The sequence below is a fragment of the Dryobates pubescens genome, chromosome 28, assembly GCF_014839835.1.
Source record: "Dryobates pubescens isolate bDryPub1 chromosome 28, bDryPub1.pri, whole genome shotgun sequence".
Taxonomy (NCBI): Eukaryota; Metazoa; Chordata; class Aves; order Piciformes; family Picidae; genus Dryobates; species Dryobates pubescens.
The window spans coordinates 1,503,947-1,524,920 of NC_071639.1; the positions used below are offsets into that span (position 1 = coordinate 1,503,947).

The 20,974-nt window shown below is 52.2% G+C and overlaps 1 protein-coding gene across 1 annotated transcript in view; it reads left to right on the forward strand.

The window, feature by feature from the left end:
- The window catches only part of EPB41L2 (erythrocyte membrane protein band 4.1 like 2), a 157,110-nt gene that overhangs the window by 74,247 nt on the left and 61,889 nt on the right, over positions 1-20,974 (forward strand). Inside the window, exons 3-4 of the mRNA XM_054173977.1 lie at positions 1,487-1,959; positions 4,085-4,294. Of these exons, the coding sequence (XP_054029952.1) occupies positions 1,501-1,959; positions 4,085-4,294 (669 nt within the window). The 5' untranslated portion in view covers positions 1,487-1,500. The remainder of the gene's footprint in view (positions 1-1,486; positions 1,960-4,084; positions 4,295-20,974) is intronic.

Below are 20,974 nucleotides of genomic sequence, written 5' to 3' on the forward strand. Positions count from 1 at the left end.
ACCTTAAGGCAACGTGCTGCTGCCTTGTGATCTGAACTGCTTTCCAGCTGGCTTGAAAGGGCAGTTGAAAGTGTTGTGCAAGTTAAGTGCATCAAGCACGAAGTAGATTAGCCTCACCTTGGCTGGCATTTCTTAAAGTAAAAAGGAATCACAGAACTGTCAGGGTTGGAAGGGGCCTCAAGGCTCAGCCAGTCCCAACCCCCTGCCATGGGCAGGGACACCTCACACTGCAGCAGGTTGCTCACAGCCACCTCCAGCCTGGCTGCAAACACCTCCAGGCAGGAGGCTGCCAGCACCTCCCTGGGCAGCCTGTGCCAGGCTCTCACCACCCTCCTGGGGAACAACTTCTTCCTCACAGCCAATCTCAATCTCCCCATTTCTAGTTCTGCTCCATCCCCCCCAGTCCTATCCCTCCCTGATACCCTCAAAAGTCCCTCCCCAGCTTTCTTGGAGCCCCCTGCAGATCCTGCAAGGCCACAATGAGGTCTCCTGGGAGCCTTCTCCTCTCCAGCCTGCACAACCCCAACTCCCTCAGGCTGTGCTCACAGCAGAGCAGCTCCAGCCCTCTGCTCCTCCTCGTGGCCCTGCTCTGGACACCTTCCAGCCCCTCCAGATCCTTCCTGGCACAGAGGCTCCAGCACTGGCCCCAGAGCTGCAGCTGTGGTCTCAGCAGAGTGGAGCAGAGGGGCAGAATCCCCTCCCTGGCCCTGCTGGCCACACTTCTCTTGCTGCAGCCCAGGCTCTGCTTGGCTCTCTGGGCTGCAAGTGCTCCCTGCTGGCTCCTGCTGAGCTTCTCCTCCCCCAGCACCCCCAAGGCCTTTTCTTCAGTGCTTCTGCCACAGACTGGAACTGCTGCCCTGTTGGTGGCAGGAATGGGGAGAGGGCAAGGGGGAATTGTCCTTTCTGCAGCTCCAGCCCTCTGCTCATCCTCGTGGCCCTTCCCTGGACACCTTCCAGCACCTCCATAGCTTCTGTATAAGCTTGTGTTATGTGAATGTGTCAGTGAATAGTGAAGGGGTTTTATCTACCAGTTTGACAAGAGAAGGGGGATGCTGTTCTGCAATTTGAGCTTCTGGGTCAGCCAAGGTGCCTTGTAGAAAGAGAAGTGAAATTCCTCATGGAATATTGGCTGGTGTTATTAGGGATAGCTTACACCACACCAAATGCCTTTTAGTGAGCACACTTCAATGTTTATCAAGGAGAAGGAAACTCTTGGGGCATTTATTGCTGTGAAAATCTTTATCTACAGAGCATTTAAGTTTTCATTTAGTGCTCAGCTGAGTTCACTGCTGAGCTGAGATTTGAAAACAAGTATTCCTTTGACCCAAAGAGGTTTCATTTAGAATCTCTTGCAGATTATTACTGCAAATTGCTGCAAATCATGTAAAAGTCAGAACCTCTTGCAGATTATTACTGCAAATTACTGCAAATCATGTAAAAGTCAGAGGCTACAGAACAAAACTGGTTTTGTTGCTGCTTCTTTCAGTGTAAATTGTGACAATGACAACTGAAGTTGGCTCAGAGACTGAAGTAAAGAAAGATTCTGAGCAGCTGGGACCAGACAAAGCCAAGGACAAGCCTGAAGGAGCGGCAAAGACTCCAGAGAATCAAAAGTCCAGTGGAACATCCTCTGAAGAAGCTCAAGATTCTTCCCCTGTCCCAGCACCAGCTAGCCCAAGCAGCCAGAAGAAGGAGAAAGCTCCATCTGAAAGCAAGGGTATTTCTCGTTTCCTGCCCCCCTGGCTCAAGAAACAAAAGTCCTACACCTTGGCAGAGCCCAAAGATGAGCACAAGAAGAAGGCCACAGGGGAAGAGCAAGTAGTTGAAGAAAGTGAAAGCCAGACAGCAGAGGGGGTGGCTCAGCTGAAAAGGAGCTCAGAAGAAGCAGCAGATGAAAATCAGCATCATGCTAAAGCAGACAAAGAGACAAACCACTCCATCAGTACTGCTGAGACACAGGTAGGTGTGGGGAGGCTGATAAAGGCTTTGAGGGAATGGCAATGAGACCTGAGTCAGGGTTGATGTCGTTCATGTAAAGCTTTGTTAGGGTCCTGTCAGGTCCAAATGGCAGCTTCTGTCTGGCCTTTCGTGCAGCAGTTGGGTTGATCCAGTTCAGAGTGGTATGGCTGATGAAAAACCAGGTCCTGCTCTGTAGCAGACCATTTGTCACTGCACTCCTTCTGGAGGTCCACTGTGAGTGTAACCTCACACTTGGACACACTTCAGAGGAACACTGAACTGCATCATTGTGGCAGAAATGAGCAGGGAGAAGAGAAGCCTCTTAAGTCAGCTTTGTCTCTGAAGCCCTTGGGTGGCAGGCTGTGGCAGTTTTAGGCTATGCCTTTAAAAGTTTTTACAGCTATTGAACAGGAAAGTAGTAAAATGTAAATAAATCTCTCTTGGTGTGAGAAGGAAATAAAGATAATTCTAAACAATTCCATTGGAGAGATAAGGAACTAAAACTGGTTGTACCAAAACACCCCTCCCCTCCCCTTCCCTTCCCTTCCCTTCCCTTCCCTTCCCTTCCCTTCCCTTCCCTTCCCTTCCCTTCCCTTCCCTTCCCTTCCCTTCCCTTCCCTTCCCTTCCCTTCCCTTCCCTTCCCTTCCCTTCCCTTCCCTTCCCTTCCCTTCCCTTCCCTTCCCTTCCCTCCCCTCCCCTCCCCTCCCCTCCCCTCCCCTCCCCTCCCCTTCCCCTTCCCCTTCCCCCCCCCCTCCCCCTCCCCTCCCCTCCCCTCCCCTCCCCTCCCCTCCCCCTCCCCTCCCCTCCCCTCCCCTCCCCTCCCCTCCCCTCCCCTCCCCTCCCCTTCCCCTTCCCTTCCCTTCCCTTCCCTTCCCTTCCCTTCCCTTCCCTTCCCTTCCCTTCCCTTCCCTTCCCTTCCCTTCCCTTCCCTTCCCTTCCCTTCCCTTCCCTTCCCTTCCCTTCCCTTCCCTTCCCTTCCCTTCCCCTCCCCTTCCCCTCCCCTTCCCCTCCCCTTCCCCTCCCCTCCCTTTGTTCTAGAGAGCAAGAAGGTCTCCCCTGAGCCTCCTCTTCTGCAGGCTAAGCAACCCCAGCTCCCTCAGCCTCTCCTCACAGGGCTGTGCTCCAGACCCCTCCCCAGCCTCCTTGCCCTTCTCTGGACACCTTCAAGTCTCTCAATGTCCTTCTGAAACTGAGGGGCCCAGAACTGGACACAGGACTCAAGGTGTGGCCTAAGCAGTGCTGAGCCCAGGGCACAAGGACTTCCCTGCTCCTGCTGGCCACACTCTTCCTGATGCAGGCCAGGATGCCCTTGGCCTTCTTGGCCACCTGGGCACACTGCTGGCTCATGTTCAGTCTACTCTCAACCACTACCCCCAGGTCCCTTTCTGCCTGGCTGCTCTCAGCCACTCTGCCCCCAGCCTGTAGCTCTGCATGGGGTTGTTGTGGCCAAAGTGCAGCCCCTGGCACTTGGATGTGTTCAATCTCCTGCCCTTGGCCTCTGCCCATCTGTCCAGCCTGGCAAGGTCCCTCTGCAGAGCTCTCCTACCCTCTAACAGATCAACTCCTGCCCCCAGCTTGGTGTGATTTGAAATTCCATCTCACATCACAAGAAAATACTTTGCACTGAGGTAGGAGGTTCAAGCCCTGCAGCAGGTTAGCCAGAGGGGTTGTGGGGTTCCCATCTGTGAAGATACTCAAACCCCACTGGATGTGCTCCTGGGCAAATTATTCTAGGTAGCTCTAGAAGCATCAGGCTGGGGGATCTCAAGAGGTTCCTTCTAACCTCAACCACTCTGGTTTTTTTTGTGTAACTTGACTCTCATGAAGACTTGTTTAGTTTTGTCTAATTCCTGCAGCCCTGTGTTAAAATTGTTTCTGTTGGGGGTGGGGGGAAACACAATAAAACATTTAACATTCTTTAACTTAAAGCAAAGAGGGTAAAAAAAAATAGGCTGGATTAAGAGCAAGAATATCTGGTCCCCAAAGGAGGACCTTAACACTGCATCCAGTATGTGGAAGCTTAATATTAACCTTAGGATTAGCTTACTGTCAGCTTATATAGTTCCTACAATTAGCCTCTAAACCTTCCTAATTTCAGTCATTACTTCACTGTGTTTTTTACAGCCTGCCAAAGAAGATGGGAAAGAAGTGGAAGTAGAGAAAGTTGCAGAGGAAAAGGAAGAAAAACAAGAAGAAGACAAAAGGGAGACAAAAGAAGTGCAGACAGCTGAAATGAAAGCAGAAAACCTGCCACAGAAGGCTCCCAAGAAAATCAAAACTGTGGCCTGTAAAGTGGTGCTGCTGGATGGCATGGAGTACAGCTGTGACCTAGAGGTAAGGCAGCAAAAGGCTCTCTGGAAAGAGCTCTTTTCTCCATAGAGGGAAAAATAGAGTTGTTTCCAATTGCACTGAGCTTAGGAAATGCATTTTGTGTCTGCAGTGAGCTCATGCCAATGCTGCACTCACATTGCCAGCATCAGGGGCCAGGAACATTTCATTTCATAGTATCATAGAATCAGTTAGGGTTGGAAGGGACCACAAGGATCAGCCAGTTCCAACCCCCCTGCCATGGGCAGGGACACCTCACACTAGATCAGCCTGCCCAGAGCCTCATCCAGCCTGGGCTTAAACACCTCCAGGGACAGGGCCCCAACCTCCTCAAAGCTCCATTGTTAAGGCCTTTCCATTTCATCCTTAAATCACAGAGTAGTAGAATTGTTTGGGTGGGAGAAGACCTCCAAGATCATAGAGTCCACCCTTCAGCCCATGATCAGCATGGCCACCAAACCATGTCCCACACTGCCATAGTCACACATCTTTTGAACACCTCCAGGCATGGGGACTCCACCACCTCCCTGGGCAGCCTCTGCCAATCCCTGATCACTCTTGCAGCAAAGAAGTTTCCAGTCTCCAACCCAACCCTCCCCTGGCACAATTCCAGGCCATTTCCTCTCCTTCTATCACCTGAGACTAGGGAGAAGAGCCCAACCCCCACCTCACTGCAACTTTCTTTCAGGGAGCTGTAGAGAGTGAGAAGTCTCTGAGGTAAAATAGCAAGGAAGATGAAATGCAATGCACAGATCCTTTCAATGGAGATCATTTGACAGCTCAAAATTGGCTTCTTTCCCCACACAAGATGAAGGGTTTCCTGCAGCTAATAGCACAGGCACTGGGTGGAGGTCAGTCATTTATCCTTTCTTTTTATTTCAGCTAGAGAACTGAAGTCTACAAAAGTTTGCTTCAAAGAAAAGTCTTGTTACAGAGTCCAATTAAGGCTACCAGGATGCTGAAGGGCCTGGAGCATCTGTGTGAGGAGGAAAGGCTGAGAGCCCTGGGGCTGTTGAGCTTGGAGAAGAGAAGGCTGAGAGGGATCTGATCAATGGTTACAAATATCTGAGGGGTGGGGGGCAGGAAGGGGCCAGGCTCTGGGCAGTGGTGTCCTGGGATAGGACAAGAGGCAATGGACACAAACTGGAACCCAGGAGGTTCCACCTCAACCTGAGGAGAAACTTCTTTGGTGTGAGGCTGCTGGAGCCTGGAGCAGGCTGCCCAGAGAGGTTGTGGAGTCTCCTGCTCTGGAGCCTTTCCAGCCCCACCTGGATGTGTTCTGTGTGCCCTGCCCTGGGTGCCCTTCTCTGGCAGGGGTTGGACTGGATGATCTCTGGAGGTCCCATCCAATCCCTAGCATCCTCTGATTTATGTTCTAGCTCTAAATTTTCCTGGCTGCATGTAATTGTCATTCCCACTGGGTTAGATATTTTGTGTATTTATCTGTTAACTCTGCCTTAAGATCACCAACAGAAATAGCAGCTGTGAGCTAAAATAGCTTCTTGGCTTTCATGACTTTATGGTCTGTCTGCACACACATGCTCCTTCAGGCTGACCCTATGTCCAAATGTGAAATCAAACAGGAGTTGTTAAGTATTTTAGATCAGGATTAAATTATGGAATGCTTACAGATTGCATTGGGTTGGAAGGGACCCTCAAAGGTCATCTTGTCCAACCCTCCTGCAATGAGCAGGGACACCTCCCAGCTAGATCAGGCTGATCTTGGATGTCTCCAGGAAGGGAGGCCTCAACCACTTCTCTGGGCATCCTGTTCAGGGTTTCACCACTTTAGAATGTCCTGCTATGTTAGGAAGAAATTCTTCCCAGCAAGAGAGATTGGCCACTGGGATGTGCTGCCCAGGGAGGTGGTGGAGTCCCCATCCCTGGAGGTGTTTAGGAAGAGTCTGGATGAGGCCCTTGGTGCCATGGTTTAGTTGATCAGATGGTGCTGGGTGAGAGGTTGGACTTGATGATCTCAAAGGTCTTTTCTAACCTGGTTAATTCAATTCAATTCAATTCAATTCAATTCAATTCAATTCAATTCAAGTCTAGTTATTCTAATGTCCAACCTTAATCTGTCCCATTCCACTTTCAAACCATTGCCCTTTGTCCTATTACTGCCAGCCTTCCTGTAAACCCCCTTCAGATACTGCAATGCAGCTCTAAGGTCTGCCCAGAGCCTTTTCTTCTCCAGGCTGAACAGCCCCAACTCTCCCAGCCTCCAGACAGGGTTGACAGGGCTGGAAAGGCTCCAGAGCAGGAGACTCCACAACCTCTCTGGGCAGCCTGCTCCAGGGCTCTGGGACCCTCAGTGAAGAAGCTCTTCCTCATGTTGAAGTGAAACTTCCTGTGCTGGAGTTTCCATCCATCGCCTCTTGTCCTATCCCAAGGCATAATTGATCAGCGGCTGTCCCTGTCTCTTCCTTCCTCACCCCCAGCCTTCAGATATTGATCAGATCAGCTCTCAGTCTTCTCCTTTCCAGACTGAACAGCCCCAGGGCTCTCAGCCTCTCCTCCCCAGGCAGTGCTGCAGTCCCTTCAGCATCCTTGGAGCCCTCCCTTGGAGGCTCTCCAGCAGATCCCCATGGGAGGAGAACCTCCCTCGATGTTGTACCTAACTGCCCAGCTGTGGTGCCTAGGTCAATATCTGGGTTATGAAGTGTGGGTAAAATGTGTGCCTTGTCTAAACCCAGACATCTCAATGGGTCTCTCACGTTGATCTTTGGAATATTTGCATTGGCAGAGGCTGCCCAGGGAGGTGGTGGGGTCCCCATCCCTGGAGGTGTTCAAGAAAGGAGTGGCCCTGGCACTTGGGGCCAGGGTTTGATAGCCATGGTGGGGGTGGGTTGATGTTGGACTCAGTCTCAGAGGTGTTTTCCAAGTGGAGCACTTCTATGATTCTCTGATGTGAGGTCAAAGCAGTGGTGATGTTAATGGCATTTCCTAGCTCCTGCTCATTCCTTGGGACTGTTCCCCTTGGTCTAATGGAAGTGGGTCAGTTTTGATCTCATGCAGCCATGCAGCAGTGCAGGCTTCTGCTTGAAGCCTTTCATCTTTCAGGTGCTTTTTAATTTTCCAGTGTCTGTCAGCCAGTCCCTAAAGTGTTTGTGAGCCTCACTGGGCTTCCTAGTAGTTTAATTGCTTATTATGTACAAATCCTCCTGTGTGCTGTACTGCAGTGCCAGATGGATACTGCTCACCTGCCCATCAAAAACTTGGAAGGTGCAAATAATCCTCTCCAAACCTCTTCAGGACCAAGACCCTCTCATGAGGAGCAGCTGAGAGCACTGGATTTGTTTTGTGTGGTGAAGAGGAGGCTGGAGAGAGGCCTCATTGCTCTCCACAACTCCCTGAAAGGAGGCTGAGTGAGGTGGGGCTCGGTCTAGGCTCCTGCCTAACAAGTGATAAGAGGAGGAGAAATGGCCTGGAATTGTGCCAGGGGAGGTTCAGGTTGGAGATGAGGAAAATTTTCTTTGCTGCAAGAGTGGTCAGGGACTGGCACAGGCTGCCCAGGGAGGTGGTGGAGGTGTTCAAGAGAGGTGTGCCCATGGCACTTGGGGACATGGTTTGGTGGCCATGGTGGTGCTGGGTTGATGGTTGGGCTGGGTGATCCTGGAGGTCTTTTCCCACCAAAACAACTCTATGATACTCTGAGGTCAGGCATAGTGTTCCTGATAACAGCAGCTCTTTTGTCCCTGCTGGGCTGGGCCAGGTCTTTCCTCTGACACTCAGCTTTTGATTTCCTGCTGTGTGCCTTGATCCTAACAAGCAATCCTGAGCTAAATTCAGATGCCAGCTGCCTTTCTCTGGGTCATTTCTGACCATTTTGTTTTTCACTTGAATTTCCCTTCTTTTCCCCCTGTCCATCTTTTGTTCACTCTTCCTGCAAGAGCAGCAGGCAGCAGTCTGTGTTGTGGAAGAAACGCAGTTTCAGGAGAGCAGAAGCTGCTCCCTAGGCTGCTGTCCACGTGGCAGGTGGATTTCTGTCCTGCTGATCTTCCCTTTGGCTTTCTGGGCTTAATTTATTTCTAGGCATACAGGTGGCTTCATTTCTGTGGCTTCATTCCTTCAGCCTCAGTGCCTTAAAGCACTTCAACAGTCTTGACTTTGTTGTAACCCAGAGGCTGAGTTGTGGCTGTTGAGAGAGTTGAGTCTTGACTCACACAGCACTTACCTCAAAGCTCTGCTGTCCTGTTGCCAGCCTGCCTCTGTGTCCCCTGGTGAAGCTGGGTTTGTCCTTGGTGTGCTTGCATAGGAACAAATTCAGTGAAGCCAGTTTTGCAAGCCAAGAGGACTAGATAGAGAGAGAACTGTCTTGAACTTTAAAAGGATGGCTGTTTCAATTCAGTAGCAGTAGATGCTAGAGAGCTTCTGTAGAATAAGTAAGATAAATGTGTTGGGAAAATCCTAGAATGGTTTGGGTTGGAAGGGACCTTCAAGATCATCCAACCCCCTGCCATGGGCAGGGACACCTCCCACCAGCCCAGCTTGTTCCAGGCCTCATCCAACCTGGCCTTGTTGAACATCCCCAGGGAGGAGGCAGCCACAACCTCCCTGGGCAACCTGTGCCAGAGTCTCCCCACCCTCACTGGAAGGAACTTCTTCCTCCACTCCAGTCTCAATCTCCTCTCTCCCAGCTCAAATCCATTGCCCCTGGTCCTGTCACTCCCAGCCCTTGTCCCAGGTCCCTCCCCAGCTCTCCTGGAGCCCCTTTCAGGTGCTGCAAGGCTGCTGATTTGCCATCAGCTGTTGCTGTAGAACATTTGTACCTTGGCTTCTGTGCCTCTTTTCTGGTTTGTGTATTGATAATTGCTTTGAAGCTGTTTTTACAGCCACCAAGGGCTGACTGACAGTGGAGCTATTCCCCACTGCTTGCCTTTGCATGTCTTTCCCATCCCTCAGGGCGTGCCTGTGTGCTTGATGGTTGGCTTCCAACAAAGCACATCTCAACCAGTTTTCATGTTTAAGATTTACTGTGTAAATTAATCACCTCTCAGGGTAAGTGATTTGTTCTGTTGCCCTCTTTAGTTTGCCTTAATGGATCTTTTGTCTGGTGTCAGCTTGCCAGTTTGAACTTGCAGTCAGTCATTCTTTTCCTACAGACCTCTTGAAGCAGATGTTTCAGCTGCTTTGGTGATCATTTCCTGCAGGTTTTTCTCCTCCTCTAGCTTTGTACTTTGTGTGGCTTTGCTTTTGTAGATGTAGATTTGAAGGACCTGATTCATAGTCCTTTTTTTGAGTGTAGCCTCCCCAGATAGCTTGTCTCCATGCCAGGGGAGAGAAAACACTGCTGCCCAGGAAAGGCATAAGGAAGCTAAGTCTTGTGTCAGGTGCAGCCTGTTCTCCACTTCACTGTAATCTGAATTTCTCACTGCAGTGTTTCATGCTCTGGGTTGGGCTTTGTGTTGTGGTTTGGTTAGCAGCTGGGTTGGTTGTGGGTTTTTTTTCTCCCCAGAAATGAACTGTAGGCACTTCCACTGTCAGCACCTCCTTGACACTGTCTGCCACAACAAACTCCTGGCAAAGCTGGCAGCCCATGGCTTGGACTCTGAAATGGCTCAAGAACTGGCTGGAGGGCCAGGCCCAGAGAGTGGTGGTGAATGGTGCCACAGCCAGCTGGCAGCCAGGCACCAGTGGTGTGCCCCAGGGATCAGTGCTGGGCCCCAGCCTGTTCAATATCTTTGTTGATGATCTGGAGGAGGGCATTGAGTCCATCAGCAGTAAATGTGCAGCTGACAGCAAGCTGGGGGCAGGAGTTGAGCTGTTAGAGGGTAGGAGAGCTCTGCAGAGGGACCTTGCCAGGCTGGGCAGATGGGCAGAGGCCAAGGGCAGGAGGTGCCAGGTGCTGCACATTGGCCACAGCAACCCCAGGCAGTGCTACAGGCTGGGGTCAGAGTGGCTGAGAGCAGCCAGGCAGAGAGGGACCTGGGGGTTGTGGTTGACAGCAGCTGAACAGGAGCCAGCAGTGTGCCCAGGGGGCCAAGAAGGCCAAGGGCATCCTGGCCTGCATCAGGAAGAGTGTGGCCAGCAGGAGCAGGGAAGTCCTTGTGCCCTGTGCTCAGCACTGCTTAGGCCACACCTTGAGTCCTGTGTCCAGTTCTGGGCTCCTCAGTTTCAGAAGGACATTGAGAGACTTGAAGGTGTCCAGAGAACTTCTGCAGGAATGAAATTCTTCCTAATATCCAACCTAAACCTCCCCTGGCCCAGCTTGAGGCCACTTCCTTCTGTCCTGTCATTATTGATCAGGAAAAGAGGCCAGCAGGGGCTTCACCCCAACCTGTTTTCAGGTAGCTGTAGAGATCAGTGAGGTGTCCTCTCAGCCTGCTCTTGAGACAGTGAACTTCACAGGGAAATGTTTGTCTGGCTGAGAATTCAGGAGCTTCACTTCCTTTCTGGGAAAGGAGGAGAGGCATCTGCAGTAGTTAGTGGATAGCAGTGCTGAGTGCAGTGGCTGCACATTAACCACTGTGGCCCTGAGCAACCTGCTCCAGTTGGAGATGTCCCTGCTGACTGCTTGGGGGGTTGGACAAGATGAGCTTTGAGGGTCCCTTCCAAGCTGGTGCATCCTGTGATTCTATGAATAGAAGCATTCATAGAGCATGACCAATTAATCCAATTAATTTATTTTAACCTTAGAACTATTAGGATCACAGAATGTTAGGGGTTGGGAGAGACCTCCAGAGAGCACCCAGTCCAACCCCCTGCCAGAGCAGGGCACCCAGGGCAGGGCACACAGAACACATCCAGGTGGGGCTGGAAAGGCTCCAGAGCAGGAGACTCCACAACCTCTCTGGGCAGCCTGCTCCAGGCTCCAGCACCCTCACAGTCACAAAGTTTTCCCTCCTGTTCCCCTGGCACCTCCTCTGCTCCAGCTTGCCCCTAGTGCCCCTTCTGCTGTGCTTGGCCATCCCTGAGCAGAGCCTGGCTCCAGCCCTGCACATCTTTATCCCCAGCCATGAGGGCAGCCCTCAGGCTCCTCTGCTCCCAGCTGCCTCAGCCTCAGCCTCAGCCTGGCCTGCAGCAGCTCTGTGCCTCTGTGCTGGACTCTCTCAAGCAGTTCCCTGAGGTCCTTCTTGACCTGAGTGGCCCAGAACTCATAGAGAGAGCCTTCATGTAGCCATGGACTCTTCAGACATGTGTGAGTGCCTGGAGGGAGTTAAAACAAGGAGGCAGACAACTGTTTGGAGTAGTTCTGGAGGAGTGGGGCTTAAAACAACTTGCAGGGGCTGTGACCTGTCAGGAATTTCCAGTTCCCTTTCATTCTTTAAAGAGTTCAGTTCACTTCCAGGGATCACAACATGTGAGACTTGTCAGAGTGTGGAAGGGTGAAAGACACTGAGTCACAGTGCCCCCAGATTGAACACTGCTCCATTTTTGTGCTTACTGGAAATGACAGAACCATCTTAAAGGATGAAGTAAGGTAGGTTAATGATGAATTGATGGTGTAATATTGAGTGAGATGTAATGGCAGGTGAGCAGTCTGAGCAGACTGCTGGAATGTTTAGCACAATGCAAATAGGATCATTTTGGCCTTTGTCCTGGTAGCTGCCATCTGTGGGAGCAGCTATAAATTAATAACCTTTAATGAGTGCAGAGGAGGCTCACAAGGGTGATCCAAGGGCTATGAGGACAGGCTGAGGTCTTGTTTAGCCTGAAGAAGAGAAGACTCCAGGGGGACCCTAGGGCAGCCTTCCAATACCCAAAAGGAAACTACAGGAAGGCTGGGGAGGCACTTGTCATAGAATTATAGAATGATTAAGGTTGGAAAAGACCTTTAAGGTCATTGAGCCCAACCATAACACAACTACCATTAGCACTAAATCTTATTCTGAGGTACTGCATCTACAGCTTCTTGAGCACCTCCAGGGATGTGTCCAGTTCTGGGCTCCTCAGCTCAAGAAGGACATTGAGAGACTTGAAGGTGCCCAGAGAAGGGCAAGGAGGCTGGGGAGGGGTCTGGAGCTCAGCCCTGTGAGGAGAGGCTGAGGGAGCTGGGGTTGCTTAGCCTGCAGAAGAGGAGGCTCAGGGGAGACCTTCTTGCTCTCTGCAACTCCCTGAAGGGACGTTTTAGCCAGGTGAGGGTTGGTCTCTTCTCCCAGGCACCCAGCAGCAGAACAAGAGGACACAGTCTCAAGCTGTGCCAGGGGAGGTTTAGGCTGGAGGTGAGGAGAAAGTTCTTCCCAGCAAGAGAGACTGGCCATTGGAATGTGCTGCCCAGGGAGGTGGTGGAGTCCCCATCCCTGGAGGTGTTTAGGAAGAGCCTGGATGAGGCCCTTGGTGCCATGGTTGAATTGTCAGATGGTGCTGGGTGAGAGGTTGGATTTGATGATCTCTGAGGTGTTTTCCAACCTGGGTGATTCTGTGATTCTGTGGTGACTCCAGCACCCTGGCTGGGCAGCCTGTCCCACTGCCACACCATTCTCTTGGGACAGAAGTTTTCCCTAGTGTCCAGTCTGAACTTCCCCTGGCACAGCTTAAACACATGAGTGTCTAGTGACAGCACAATGGGTTTAACCTGAGGGAAAGCAGCTGTAGGCTGGACCTCACAGTCTCACAGTATCACCAAGGTTGGAAGGCACCTTAAAGATCATCAAGTCCAACCTGTCACCACAGACCTCATGACTAGACCATGGCACCAAGTGCCACATCCAATCCCCTCTTGAACACCTCCAGGGATGGGGACTCCACCACCTCCCTGGGCAGCACATCCCAGTGGCTAACAACTCTCTCTGGGAAGAACTTTCTCCTCACCCCCAGCCTAAATATCCCCTGGCACAGCTTGAGACTGTGTCCTCTTGTTCTGCTGCTGGTTGCCTGAGAGAAGAGACCAAGAGACCTCAGGTAGAAGTTCTTTGGTACAAGGGTGCTGAGACACAGGTTGCCCAGGGTGGTTGTTGATGCCTTCTGCTTGGAGGTGTTTAAGGCCAGGTTGGATGAGGCCTTGGGCTACCAAGTCTAGTTGAGAGGTGTCCCTGCCCATGGCAGGGAGGTGGAGTAGATGAGCTCTGAGGTCCCTTCCAGCCTAAGCCATGCTGTGATGTGTAGGTGATTGGCATTTGCCCCTTGATACATAGAATACATAGGATACATAGAATAAACCAGGTTGGAAGAGACCTTCAAGATCATCGCGTCCAACCCATCAACCAATCCAACACCGCCCAAGCAACTAACCCACGGCACCAAGCACCCCATCAAGTCTCCTCCTAAACACCTCCAGTGATGGTGACTCCACCACCTCCCCAGGCAGCCCATTCCAATGTGCAATCACTCCTTCTGTATAGAACTTTTTCCTAACATCCAGCCTGAACCTCCCCTGGCGCAGCCTGAGACTGTGTCCTCTTGTTCTGGTACTGGCTGCCTGGGAGAAGAGACCAACATCCGTCTGTCTACAACCTCCCTTCAGGTAGTTGTAGAGAGTAATAAGGTCACCCCTGAGTCTCCTCTTCTCCAGGCTAAGCAACCCCAGCTCCCTCAGCCTCTCCTCGTAGGGCTTATGTTCCAAACCCCTCACCAACTTTGTTGCCCTTCTCTGGACACCTTCCAGCAAGTCAACCTCCTTCCTAAACTGAGGGGCCCAGAACTGGACACAGTACTCAAGGTGTGGCCTAACCAGTGCAGTGTACAGGGGCAGAATGACCTCCCTGCTCCTGCTGGCCACACTGTTCCTGATGCAGGCCAGGATGCCATTGGCCCTCTTAGCTGCCTGGGCACACTGCAGGCTCATGTTCAGTCTACCGTCGACCAGCACCCCCAGGTCCCTCTCTGCCTGACTGCTCTCAGCCACTCTGCCCCCAGCCTGTAGCTCTGCATGGGGTTGCTGTGGCCAATGTGCAGAACCTGGCACTTGGATGTGTTCAATCTCCTGCCCTTGGCCTCTGCCCATCTGCCCAGCCTGTCGAGGTCCCTCTGCAGAGCCTCTCTACCCCCCAGCAGATCATCTCCTGCCCCCAGCTTGGTGTCATCAGCAAATTTACTGATGATGGACTCGATGCCCTCGTCCAGATCATCAATAAAGATGTTAAAGAGCATGGGGCCCAGCACTGATCCCTGGGGCACACCACTGGTGCCTGGCTGCCAGCTGGCTGTGGCACCATTCACCACCACTCTCTGGGCTCAGCCTCCAGCCAGTTCCTAACCCATCGCAGTGTGCTCCCATCCAAGCCATGGGCTGACAGCTTGGCCAGGAGTTTGCTATGGGGAACGGTGTCAAAGGCCTTGCTGAGGTCCAGGTAGACTACATCCACAGGCCTCCCTACATCCACCAGGCGGGTCACCTGATCATAGAAGGAGATCAGGTTGGTCAGGCAGGACCTGCCCTTCCTAAACCCATGCTGGCTGGGCCTGATCCCTTGGCCATCCTCTAAGTGTTGTGTGATTGCACTCAGGATGACCTGCTCCATAATCTTTCCTGGCACTGAGGTCAGGCTGACAGGCCTGTAATTCCCTGGCTCATCCAACCGGCCCTTCTTGTGGATGGGTACCACGTTGGCCAGCTTCCAGTCATCTGGGATCTCTCCAGTGAGCCAGGACTGATGAAAAATCATGGAGAGTGGCTTGGCCAGCTCATCTGCCAGCTCTCTCAGCACCCTAGGATGGATCCCATCTGGTCCCATGGACTTGTGGGGGTCCAAGCTGCTGAGGAGAGCTCCTATCACTTGCTCATGGAACACAGGGAAACCATGCAGCTCCCTGGCTCCCTCTGCCAGCTCTGCAGGCCAGCTGTCTGGTAGACGTTCTTTCCAGCTAGTAAAAACTGAGGTAAAGAAGGTGTTAAGTACCTCTGCCTTTTCCTCATCCTGTGTTACAACATTTCCTTCCATGTCAACCAAGGAGTGGAGGTTGTCCCTGCCCTTCCTCTTGCTATTAATATATTTATAGAAGGACTTTTTGTTGTCCTTCACATCAGAGGCCAGTTTAAGTTCCAAATGTGCTTTTGCCTCCCTAATTTTCCTCCTACATGCCCTAGCAACATCTTTAAACATTCCATGGGTTGCCTCCCCTTTCTTCCAAAGATTATACACCCTCTTTTTGTCCCTTAGTTCTGTTAAAAGTTCATTACACAGCCAGGCTGGCCGTCTGCCCCGGGGCTCCTCTTCCGGCACACTGGCACAGCCTGCTCCTGAGCCTTCATCAGTTCTTTCTTGAAGCAGGTCCAGCCCTCCTGGACCCCTTTATTTTTAAGGGCTTTCTCCCAAGGAACCCTCTGAATTATTTCCTTGAGCAACCTGAAGTCTGCCCTTGGGCAGTCCAGAGTGGAGGTCTTCTTGCTGCCCCTCTTAGTTTGACCAAATACCGAAAATTCTATTATTTCATGGTCACTGGCCCCTAAACAGCCTCTGACCACCACATCACCCACCAGCCCTTCCCTGCTGGTGAAGAGGAGGTCAAGCAAAGCCTTGCCCCTGGTAGGCTCATGCAGCACCTGGGATAAGAAGCTGTCCTCCATGCAGTCTAAGAACCTCCTAGACTGCCTCCTCTCTGCTGTGTTGAGATCCCAGCAGATGTCAGGCAGGTTGAAGTCACCCATGAGGACAAGGTCAGGAGATCTTGAGACAGCCTTAAGCTGTCTATAGAATGCTTCGTCGACATCATCCTCCTGGTTGGGTGGTCTATAACAGACTCCAACCAGGATGTCTGCCCTGCTGGTCTTCCCTCTAATTCTTGCCCACAAGCATTCAACCTGATTGTCCCTAATCTCTAGCTCAATGGCATCTAGTGCCTCCCTGATGTACATGGCCACCCCTCCACCCCTTCTTCCTTGTCTATCTCTCCTGAAAAGCCTGTAGCCATCAATTGCAGCACTCCAGTCATGTGAGCTATCCCACCACGTCTCCGTGATGGCAACTACGTCGTAACTTTCCTGCTGCAACAAGGCTTCCAGCTCCTCTTGTTTGTTTCCCATGCTTCGTGCATTAGTGTACATGCACCTCAGCTGGGCTGCTGGTTTGGCCTCTGACCCTAGCTTACTGCCCCCAGACTCTTGCCTGAGGGGACTAGTTTCAGCCCCTCCCCCCTTCGAAACTAGTTTAAAGCCCTGTCGATGAGAGCTGCCAGTTCCCTCCCCAGAATCTTTTTACCTTTGGGGGACAGGCCATTCTCATATACTGTGACCTTTCCCCTTCTTTGGGACAGATGTACTCCATCTGTTGCCAGGTGGCCTGGTGCAGTAGAAATTTTACCAAGATCAAAAAACCCAAAATTCTTTTGTCTGCACCAGCCTCTAAGCCACTTGTTGATTATGGCTGCTGTCCTGTTCCTTGTGGTATTTTCCTGTCCCTCATGAAAGTCACTTGCATTGTTTTCCTCTTGGCCTGTGGTTTCTTAGGTAAATGAGAGGGAACCCTGTCCTTACATTTGGCTCCTGTGACTTGCTGAGTTTTGCTGCTTCAGATCCAGTCTGGCTTTCAGCAGAGGCTGACACAGTTTAAACAACCAACAAGAAGTGCTAGCTGGATAATGATTAGAAGCAAAGGCAGGTCTGTTTGGTTTGGTTGTTGCATTCAGTCAGGCTCCAATTAAATGTTCATGACAGAAGGCACTGCAAGGCTGCCAGCATGGACTGCACTTCATGCACGTATGAGCAGGTGGAAGGGATTGGAGCTGACAGAGGCTCTCTGCTCACTTGCAGCCTGCTAAGGCCAAGGAAGAGGAAGTGTGCTTGAGGTACAGTTAGGGTCAGCTTTTCATGCTGAATTAAGGAATGTCTGAATGAGCTTGATATGGAGCAGATGGGCAGTGGTAGCTGAGTTTTCAGTTGAGTCCTAGAATGGTTTGGGGTGGAAGGGACCTGCCATGGGCAGGGACAGCTCCCACCAGCACAGCTTGCTCAAGGCCTCATCCAACCTAGGCCTGAGCATCTCCAGGGAGCAGGCAGCCACAGCCTCCCTGGGCAACCTGTGCCAGGGTCTCCCCAGCCTCACTGTCAAGAATCTCTTCCTCATCTCCAGTCTCAGTCTCCCCTCTCCCAGCTCAAAGCCACTGTCCCTCATCCTGGCCCCCCCAGCCCTTGTCCAAAGTCCCTCTCTGCTTTCTTTTTATTTGCAAATCTTTCTTTCCCAAGTAGAGCTTGGACTGGATGATCTTTGAGGTCTCTTCCAACCTTGGTGATCCTGTGATCTGTGATACTGGACTGTGTGGACAAGTGTTTGAGTTTCCCTGAGTGCCTGTTTGAAGTATGAAATCCTTTCTTTGGCAAATGGAAAGTAGAATAGAATAGAATAGAATAGAATAGAATAGAATAGAATAGAATAGAATAGAATAGAATAGAATAGACCAGGTTGGAAGAGACCTTCAAGATCATCATGTCCAACCTATCATCCAACACCACCTAATCAACTAAACCATGCAACCAAGCATCCTGTCAAGCCTTGGCTTTAGGTCTGACACAGTTTGAATACATTGGTCCAGATTCAACACACCACAAGGTTTGTGTGAAGTGAGACACTGGCACAGGTTGCCCAGGGAGGCTGTGGCTGCCTCCTCCCTGGAGGTGTTCAAGGCCAGGCTGGATGAGGCCTTGAGCAAGCTGTGCTGGTGGGAGGTGTCCCTGCCCACCAGGGGGGTTGTAAGTAGATGCTCTTGAAGGTCCCTTCCAGCTCAAACCATTCTGTGATTCTGTGAAGTAATCTCATGGCCAAAAATGCCCTCTGCACACCTGCAAAATTCCTGCAGGCAGCACCTACCCTTTCTTTCACCTCTGGCATCATCACAACCAAAGCTGCTCTGTTGTGCCCTGCAGCTGAGGAGAGCAAGAGGTTTTTTCCCCCCAGATGGGCTAGCCACAGTTTGGCTTTTTGGCTTTCCCTGCAGCATTGAGCACAGTTCCTTGCAGGGCTCCTCTGGGTCATTTTGGCTGCTCTTGCACCTCCAAGGCACTGCTCATGCCCTGGCTCTTTCTGGCTGGCTGTGCTGTTGTGAGTTTATGGTGGGAGAGAGCTCTGGTGTTCCCTTTCTTGCATTCCCCCTTGTGATCCTGCTTGAGCCAGGTGGTTTGTGCTTGGTGGAGCTCCAGGCTTGCTGCATGCCACTTCTCAGCCCTCTCCCTGCAGTACAAGTGCTGGACAGGCACTTTTTATGGATCACTGTCCAAGAAGCAGAGTGGAGCAGGCTGCAGCCAAAACCTCTGCTTGATGTGTCATGCTCTTGAAAGCAGCCCAGGGTACCACACACCTCTCACTCTCCTGTCTGTGGTCAGTACTGATCTTCATTCTCCCAGTTCTCACTCCTCAGGAGCCAGGGCAGCTCCTGCTTTGTGGCTTGCCTTTGCCAGCCTGCAGGCTGTGCTGAGGAGTGAATTGGGCTGCTCCTGGTGACACAAGTGCCTTGGGTTAACATTCAGCCCTACCCTTCACCAGTGATACAGGCACTGGGGCTGAGGGCACACAGAGCAAGTCTGAGATGGCAGCAAGCTGAGTGGTGTGCTTGACAAGACTGAGGCACAGGAGCCATCCAAAGGGACCTGGGCAGGCTGAAGAAGGCTCAGGAGAACCTCCTGAGGTTCAGTAAGGTGAACTGCAAGGTCCTGCATCTGAGTCAGGGAAACCCTCATTATCAGTTCAGGCTGGAGGATGTTGAGATTGAGAGCAGCCCTGCAGCCCTCGGGGGTGCTGGTGGGGGAGAAGCTGGCAGGAGCCAGCAGTGGGCACTGGCAGCACAGGAGGCCAAGGGCAATAGAAAAGCAGTGTGGGCAGCAGAAGAAGAGAGGGGATTCTGCCCCTCTGCTCTGCTGTGCTGACACCTCACCTGCAGCTCTGCAGCCCTCAGCAGAGGAAGGACATGGACTTGACTGAGGGTCCAGAGGAGGCCACAAAGATGAGCAGAGGGCTGGAGCAGCCCTCCTGTGAGGACAGGCTGGGAGAGCTGGGGCTGTTCAGCCTGGAGAAGAGAAGGCTGCAGGGACACCTTAGAGCTGCATTTCAATACCTGCAGGGGACCTGCAGGCAGCTGGGGAGGGACTGTTCAGAAGGGGCTGTGGGGACAGGCCAAGGGGCAATGGTTTGAAACTGGAGCAGGAGAAGTTTAGGTTGGACATCAGAGGGAAGTTCTGCACAGGGAGGCTGGGGAGACACTGGCACAGGCTGCCCAGGGAGGTGGTGGAGGCCACATCCCTGGAGACATTCAAGGTCAAACTTGATGGGACCCTGGGTAACCTGCTCTAGTGGCAGATGCCTTTGCTCACTGCAGTGGGGTTGGACAAGAGGACTTTTGAGGGTCCCTTCCAACAGTCTATAGTCCTGTAACTCTTGGAGAGCATTGGCTCTTGAATAGATTCAGAACAATGAACTCAATCAAATCCTGTTTCCAGCTGTAGCCTTGTCCAGCAGGAGCAGCAGTCATCTGCTTTTGGGGAGAGAGGAACAGTTTAACATTTGAAAAGCCTTCAGAGTCCCAGCCCCTGATTTTGCTTAGGGCTGTGGTGTGGCAGTGGCTGATTGCAGCCTGTGGTGAGTGCTTGGACTTGGTGTTCCCAAAGACCTGCAGTGACAGGAAGAGAGGATTTCAGACCTGAGAAGAGCAGAGTTAGATTGGAAGTTAGGAACAGGTTCTGCAGCATGAGGGTGGTGGAGCACCAGACCAGGTTGCCCAGGGAGGTGGCTGAGGCTCCATCCCTGGAGATATTCCAGGTGAGGCTGGACAGGGCTCTGGGCAACCTGATGTAGTTGGGGATGTCCCTGCTGAGTGCAGGGGATTGGGCTGGATGAGCTTTGGAGCTGCCCTCCAACCCAAACCACTCTGAGATTCTAAGATCTCAGAAGCCTCTCCCAGGCTCCACAGTTGTGTGGTTCTGTGGTTTCCAAAGTGACTCTGAATTCTGTGTTCCACAACCCTGCAAGGTTGTTCCTTTGGAAATCTGATCCTTGAGGCTGCAATGCCTGCTGACCAGCCTGATCCCCACTGGAGCAAGCTCTGGCCTCCTGGGCAGTAGCACAACAATGCCTTAGCTATCTGCTCAGCACATAGCTTCTGGTCTCCTCGCTCCCAGCCTCATTGTTCTGTGCTGCAGAGCTGAGCCCAGGGCACAGTGTGAGCACTCTGCTCTGGTCTGCAGGGGACAATGGCCACAGTGTCACCAGGGCCTACACAGGGCCAGCTGATGGTGTGTCTGTGGAATGGCAGTGGTGTGTGGAATCCACTGGAATCTGCAGGACAAGCAATTGCAAACATTCCTTGAAGCTGCCAGGCCTCTGGAAATGCCATGGTGTGGCCCCAGTGACAAATGCCACACATAGCACAACACTCAGGAAGGAGCTGGTTCAGACTGGGGGGCTGTGTGCCAGAGCAGCTCCAGCTGCCTGGGGCCCACTCACCAGTGGTGTCCCCCAGGGTCCAGTGCTGGGGCCTGGCCTCTTTGGTGAGGGCATTGAGGGCACCCTCAGTACATTTGCAGATGACACCAACCTGGTGGCTGTGTCCAGCTGCTAGAGGGTAGGGAAGCTTTACAGCAGGGTCTGGACAGGTGAGAGCCATGGGCCAAGGCTCTTTGTGTGAAGTTCAACAAGGCCAAGGGCCAGGTCCTGCACCTGGGTCACAACCACCCCATGGGGAGCTCCAGACCTGGGGAGGTGTGGTTGGAAAGCTGCAGCTGGGAGAGGGCCCTGGGGGTGTTGGTTGGCAGTCACTGACCAGGAGCCAGCAGTGCCCAGGGGGCCAAAAAAGCCAGTGGCATCCTACCTTGGATTAGAATCA